The 7790-nt window shown below is 35.3% G+C and overlaps 1 protein-coding gene across 1 annotated transcript; it reads left to right on the forward strand.

Moving 5' to 3' along the window:
- The first annotated feature begins 17 nt into the window (after positions 1-17).
- On the forward strand, positions 18-6603 carry LOC131159238 (maltose excess protein 1-like, chloroplastic). The gene is made up of 9 exons (XM_058113979.1): positions 18-1167; positions 1251-1427; positions 1543-1833; positions 2064-2153; positions 3054-3155; positions 3253-3371; positions 5742-5804; positions 5902-5963; positions 6162-6603. The coding sequence occupies exons 1-9, from the start codon at positions 937-939 to the stop codon at positions 6242-6244; spliced, it is 1218 nt and encodes a 405-aa protein (XP_057969962.1). The 5' UTR covers positions 18-936; the 3' UTR covers positions 6245-6603.
- The last annotated feature ends 1187 nt before the right edge of the window (positions 6604-7790 follow it).

Below are 7790 nucleotides of genomic sequence, written 5' to 3' on the forward strand. Positions count from 1 at the left end.
TAACGGACCGTGTCGGGCCCATTTGTGCCTCTCCAAGAAAAAGTGATGGAAACTTTGGAATAAAATCATTCAAAAAATGAACTGATTTTAATTGAATTGACACGGAGTTAAATCATTTTCTTACGACCAAATTATTTTTTTATTTATTTTCTTTGTTGGAATTCTTTAAATAATTTGCCCTTCACCATTTAAAATTTGGTGTTATATTTAAAATTTTAAAATAAAATGCTTAAATTTTGTAAATGATCATGTTTTATTAAACTAAAGAGTGTCATTTAAGCACACCTGTATAAGATAAATAAATTATAATTTTTACTTGAAAAATAAAATTTAATTTTATAGTTGTTTAATGCCTAATACATCAACTTAAGTATTTTATTTTAATTGTGTCAAGTTATTTGTACTTTTAAAAAATATAATTATAATCATCTATTTATATTTAAATTTTATAAGATATTTACATTATTTTAGCAAACTTTTTGAATCTATGCAGAATCAATTTAAGTAATATTTTATATTACAGAACTAATAACTTACCATGTAAATGACAAATAGAAAATTAAATTTGGGGTATATAAGTCATTAAAACTTAATTTTGTCATTACCACACGAATAAATTCAACCTAACAATATATTATTAATTAAAAAAAAATTATATTATACTATTTTGTTTTGGGCCATAACCTCCATACCTAAGGGCACTCCTTATGTGGGAGGTGTGCATGCACCGTGCAGATCCATCGCCTCTCCCTGTCCATTTTTATTAAATCTCTCGCACGCGTAAGCCTTGTCGGCAGCATTGTCTGCCACGTTGCCACGTGCCGTACCGGGATTCAATTACCCTCACCGGAATCTTCGCGCACCGTTAAAAAGGACATCCCGTCCTGGTCACTCCTTCCTCCTCCTTCTCCACCGCCTCTCTTCAGAAAAGTGCCCATGGCGGGGTCCCTCCTGCCCTTAGGTAGGGCACCCCTGCCCTTCTCGCGACCCTCAGACTGCCCTTCACCTTCTCTCGCCTTTCCCCTCCCCCTGAAGTCCTTCCCCTCCCCTCGAAACCCTCACAGTCTCAATTTGGAGTCGAATTCGCCGTTCTTCGCCCCCTCCGTTCACCGCCGAATTACTCCAGTCTCTGCCCTGAACTCCGAAGTTCCGCATCCGATTCGTCAGGTTCAGTTCATCTGCATTACTTTAGAGATGGAAGTAAGGAACGTAGTGCTTTGAATATTAGTGGATTTCATTTGCGCGTGCAGGGAGGATCAGCGACTTTCAGGACCGGGAAGGGCTTCGAGGAATGGGATTTTCTGACCGCGAAGTTCTCCGCAGCCGCGAACGTACCGTTTCTGCTGCTGCAGCTTCCTCAGATCGTTCTCAATGCCCGCAATCTTATGGCGGGGAGCAAGACCGCGCTTTTGGCCGTTCCGTGGCTGGTAAGACGCAATTGGACTTTTTATTTTGATTTTGATTGTGTTTTTCTCTTCTTTTGTCAGTTTTGAGAATTTTTTGGTGTTGGGGAAGAGAGTGATCGTTGTGGGTGAAATGCAGGGGATGCTGACGGGGTTGCTTGGGAATCTTTCGCTGCTGTCGTACTTTGCGAAGAAGAGGGAGAAGGAGGCGATGGTGGTGCAGACGCTGGGAGTGTTGTCTACTTATGTGGTGATTGCTCAGCTGGCCATGGGCGAAGCAATGCCTCTCCCTCATTTCACGATCACATCCGTCGTCGTGGCCTCAGGTCTTGTTTTGAATTTCCTGAATTACTTTGGCTTACTTAGTGCTGGAATCTGGCGCTTTTGGGAAGATTTCATCACTGTCGGCGGACTCTCCGTTCTGCCTCAAGTACTCTCTCTCTCTCTCTCTCTCTCTCTGACAGTCCGTTTTCTTTTTCTTTTGAAACGACCAGTTTTGTCAGTTACATTACTCACAAAATGCATCTTTGCATTTCATACCAAATTTACTTGAAAACACGAATGCAAATCCTTTCATTCCAAGTAATGCCTAGGATGATATTTTGATCAAACATGTCTCTTTGATTTTAATATATCCGATTCCCTTTTTTCTTAATACAGGTTATGTGGTCAACCTTTGTACCTTATATCCCAAACAGCATTTTGCCTGGGGCAATAGCATTTTTTATCGCCATTGTGGCTGTTGTTATGGTAAGCTTGATTTTAGCTTAGTTCATCACTCTGGTTTTAGATGCTTGCTCTCAAAAGTAAGAAAAACCATTGGAAATGTTTTTAGCAGATATGACTCATAAGTCATAAAAGGTTGTATTAGTATGAAGCTTAAGCATGGCTACGCCATTCTATTGTTAATTTTTCTTAGCAAAGTGATTATTATTGTAGAACATATAATAAAATTATATATGCATTCTTTCATATTTCTGTGCATTTAAAGCTGTACATATTCTGCTTCCACTTTCTGATTATTCCTACCCATGCGACAGTTACATATCTTGAAGTTAAGCCTGAGATGCACATGACTAGTTGGTCTCATATCCTTTTCAAGTAGCATGAAAAAAGTGGCTAATGCCCTCGGAATGATTGGTAAAATTTCCCTGCTGTATATTGCTTATTGTGCCCTTGGGTTGAAACCTTTCCATGTGAAATTGTACTTTAAAGTCAATCTATCCCATTTAACTATCCATCTTTCTAAGCAACATTATTATCTTACAATCTGATTAGTGAGAATTGAGGGTGGGCCTTGGATTAACAGTAATGATGTTCCTTTGTGACCGGTTGGTCATGTGTTCAAGGCCAATAGTCTCTCTATATAAAAGTAGGGGTAGGGCTATGTATTTTGTTAGTTGTTACGACCGTCCCCCTACTCTTGCAAAGCAGGGAGCCTTGTGGCTTGGGGACACCCCTTTAGTACGATTAGTGAGAATTTTTATGAGATTAAACTGTTGTCTTTTACATGGCTGCAACACTTCTGTTTTGTTGGTTTACTACTCATCACTCATCAGCTGATTTTTTTATTTTTTATTTTTTTTTAACTGAGAAATAAGTATTTGGATCTGGCCATCCCTGTAAATATGCGTATGCTAATATTTGCAGGCTCGAATAGGCAAACTTTCTGAGGAAGGTGTCAAATTTGTAGGAGCAATATCCGGATGGACTGCTACACTTCTCTTCATGTGGATGCCAGTTGCACAGATGGTAATTTATGTTTGTGCTCCTGTATTGAAATTTGGAATTTCAAAATGGCTAGTTGGTTGGATGCATTTTCTGATGTAGGTAAGTGCTTCTTGTTCAGTGGACAAATTTTCTGAATCCTGATAACATCAAAGGCTTATCAGCTTTCTCAATGTTGCTTGCCATGATTGGGAATGGACTTATGATCCCACGTGCACTTCTCATCCGTGATTTCATGTGGTAATGTTTTCTTCTGTTCTCAATGTTCACGTTTAATTCTCATGTTCTGATGAACATAGGTCCAATTTATCTTACTGGGATTTGTCCTTTAACATTTACTCTATTTTCAAGTCTTGAAACAGGTTTCTGTGTTTGGATTTTTCACACCTCTTAACATTGACTCCATCTTTCTTTTATGTTTTTCACTTTGGTGCTCTGTAAAAGGTGTGGTAGATCCATTAATGGTAGTGCAGATGGTTCTCGACTTTATTTTATGGACTTGGCTTATTAATTTTTTGTTTTGTGTTCTCAAATCAATACTTGGATGGGAAAAAATATTTTCACTGCATAGAAAGATCTTGGATGGGCTGTGCATGCACTTATGTACTTATTTAGTTATTTATCTATTGTGTCTATAGTTTCAATGAACTGCACTGGAATTGTCAAAGATTAAGAGTTCTCTGTCTGGTCAAACTTAAAATTTAAATATTGGTTTTCCTAATTAAATGCATATTCTTGTTGCTTGCTGTATATGTTACATGATACTGTAGGAAAATTTCAAGAGGCTATGAACTGTTAAAGTTTCACATAGCAATTTTTTTTCTTCTGAAATTGCCTTGGAAAATGCTTTAGTGTGAAGTCGTGAGCAGAAGTTAGCCCCAAATACAGGCATTCTTGTGTTGCAAGCAATGAATTTAAATCTACTTCATAATTAGTAAACAGAGATGATGCTGGTTTTGAAATCAGTACTTCATCACTCATGTATTCAACTATTTCCAGGAAAAAGAAGTGTTCAGTGGTTTCAGAAATGCAATAAGCTATGCAAATATTAAAATTTTCTATTGCTAGTTGAGAAGGCATATTTTGCTGATTTTTAAATTATGGAACCAAGTTAACAGACCTCCCTTTTGGTGTTTGACATATATTTGGATTTATTCCTTCTCCCAAAATCCTATGGGTCTTGCAGAGGATATAATAAATAAGTTAATGGCAGATAAAAAAAAAAGAATAATCAAAATAAAATAGAGTTTGTAGAAATGAAATTAAAAACTAGGTTGGTTATGCTTCATTATTGACTTGATTTTGGGATCTCTAAAATCATAAACATGTAGTTTAGTTCCCAGAAAGGAGCTGTATGGAGCTTTCTTTGAAAATGAGATTAGAGGATGGTAACATGTGTGGCTGGGCACTATGTATCATAATGAACAAAAATGAAGTTAGCTAGTGATAACTTCGTAAATGCTTTTGAAATTGAAAACCCAGTATTTACTTCTAAAATATTAGTTCAAGCATTTGTAATAATCTAATTGTGAACATACATATTTAGATGATGGTTTGATAAGTATGGAGCTTTCTTTGACGATGAGATTAGAGGATGGCAAACCAAATAATCATAGCATATGTGGCTGGGCATCATGCATCATAATGAACAAAAATGAAGTTAGCCAGTGATAACTTCATAAATGCTTTTGAAATTGAAAATCCAATACTAACTTACTTCCTAAAATAATAGTTCAAGCATTTGTAATAATCTAAAATGAACATACTTATTTAAATAATAATTTGATCATTTGTAATGACTAATTGGGGCTGTCCTTCCATGTAGCGTCTGTTGCACTTATTATTGATTGGCCAGATCGGGGGTGTTTTTTTAGTTTTTCCCCAACCAAGAATCATAGAGTCAAGCTAAACTATGAATTTGAATGCCAATAGTCTTCCCAAGATAATTCCAGCTTCTAGAGTTGACTCGAAAGTTGAAATCATGTATTACACCTATTAAAATTTTGTTATACATGTTCCATTTTCATTGTGAGTAAGGTTCAATTAATTTCTAGATTGAAACCCTAAGAGGTGTTTTTGTACCTAAAAGGTTTAGGATTCTATTTAGGGTGCTTTCTTTGTATTCAGTAGAACAAGCCAATCAAGAAACAAATAAATAAAGACTACAAGAGCTTGCAGGGGAGGAATAAGTGGTGTTTAGGTGAAACCCTGCTCACATATCATTGGAAGAATGGAAAGAGACAAATTTAAGAGGATTATATTTTGAGAATTTGTTCTAGCTAGGATATATTTTGAATACTGAAAACTTTAAAAATTCTAGAACAAAGTGAAATATCAATTTTATGGTTAAGGGAGTGATCTAAAAATAAGAGGATCTGTTCAATGGGTTCGTTGATTTCAGTTGTTGTACACTTTAAGTTAATATTAGTAATGAGTCCAATCCTCCTGGAAAGGCAAAGGTCATAATGCATATCCTCCTAAAGACAATATTGGTAATTAGCAGTACTCGTCCACTTCAAACCCAATCATTTAAAATGCAGCTGATGGTTAAATTTCGATCATCAATTATGCATCAATAAGAAGGTTTAATATAACAACTTCTGATTTCAGGTTTACTGGATCAACCTGGGCATCTCTTTTTTATGGATGGGGCAACCTTATATGCTTGTATTTGTAAGCCATTTCCATTTCATATGTTTTCCATACGCAGCAGCATTTGTATGAAGTCCTTCTATCTCTTACTGACCAAACCATTGTTTCACAAGTTCAGATTCAACAGTATCAGTAGGGAATTTTTCTTGGCTGCTACCGCTGGCTTATGTCTCTGGATAGGTAAGCCTTCAATCTGGGTATTCTGCTGTCCGGTAGTACCATTGCTTATTATTCCCATACAATACTTGGATGCATCAATTTTTAATGAGCAAAATCTTAAAAGAGTTTTTGATTTCCATAATTTTCCATATTGTTTTCAGTTTGGAGGTTGACTGTTTGGCAGCACATAACAATAGTATGATTTAACTGTTGTGACAGGAATTGCTTTTTGGAAAGATGCCAAAGTGCACGGATACAGTTCGCCATTGGCATCATTACAGGAGCTGGTGTTTGGATCTTAATTTTATCGTTGTAATACTGATGCTGCCAAACTAGCTCTATGGCGCTCCTGATGATACCAGTCTGCTTTGCTAGCTGCCGGCGCAAAATGCGACTTATCTTCTCTATCTGCACTGAAGCTTCATTTCGTTTTCGATGGCTGGAGCATTGATATCAACCATACAGTTTCCAATCAGATGAGCACCTTGCGCAGACCTTGTGCAGTTGATGCAACTGCTCTTACCCCGTGAGAGAATTGGTACGAGGGAATTGTAATTTTGAAAGAGGACAATGATAGGGTTCGCACATAGTGAAAATCAGAGTCTGTCAATTCATGTAATGCAGCATTATATCTATAATAATGATGTGTAGAATTTGGTTACTGCTGGGTATAATGACTTCCATTTTTGCTTGTTTTTTTTTTATTTTTTTATTTTTTATAAACGTTAGAAAACTTAAATTAATGCGATATTTTCATATCTATGAAAATTTGAAATAAAAATAAAACTATTTACTCATAAATGAACAGGTATGCTCTAAATAAAAGGATGGCCCAGTCTCGGTTTAAGTATTGCTCTTGCTTGAACTCAATTATATAGAGGTGAAGGATAAAGGTGGTGTTTGGATTGACCTATGAAAACTAACTAATAAAAATTTTTTTGAAAAAAAAATAAAATCAACTTACCTAAAAACGCCTTAGTGAGTCAGAGGGCAACATAAACATCAATAATTAATGTAACAATTTACACAAATGAGTCTTTAAGCCTTGCATGATATTTCAACGTTAAGTAATTTTTTGTTTGAATTTTTGAGAGCACATATAGCAACCATAATTAAATATGTAATTGAATCAATTAAACTTGTTGAGGTTAGTTGATTTCGTAATTGTTAAACTTGTGTTGGATTTTTATTAAGCTCAACTATGTAAATATGCTCGCAATGCATGAGCATAAAAAGTATTGACATATACAATATAAACAGTAACAAATAAGAAAAGCTTAAATATGTTTGATTATGTGACTTGTATTGTGAAATTGTCTTTAGACTATATATTACACCAACACCAATTATTGGCATAATGAAATGCTTTCATCAACAAAATTTACTTTTGCCGTGTGCAATTTTGCCATAAATTATAAGACAATTTCAACTTGTCATAATTAGTGATTTTTTACTATAAATAAGGTGCTCCTATAGATCTTAAAAAGGATTGAAAAATGTAAATCCATGTCATCAACAAAATTTACTTTTGCCGTGTGCAATTTTGCCATAAATTATAAGACAATTTCAACTTGTCATAATTAGTGATTTTTTACTATAAATAAGGTGCTCCTATAGATCTTAAAAAGGATTGAAAAATGTAAATCCATGTCATTGATTGCACAAATATGTAAAATAAGAACATGCAAAATGTGTTAGAAGCAGTGAAATTATGTTTCAAATTTTGACGCTACTAAAGTTTTTCCAAATGACCATTTGAGTCCTACTAAGCATGGATTATGAAAAGGAAGGTAGTCCATCTCTTATAATGTCATGTTCTAGATCTTTTCCCCAAAATTAGAATATAAA

This window comes from Malania oleifera, chromosome 7, assembly GCF_029873635.1.
Source record: "Malania oleifera isolate guangnan ecotype guangnan chromosome 7, ASM2987363v1, whole genome shotgun sequence".
Classification (NCBI taxonomy): Eukaryota; Viridiplantae; Streptophyta; class Magnoliopsida; order Santalales; family Ximeniaceae; genus Malania; species Malania oleifera.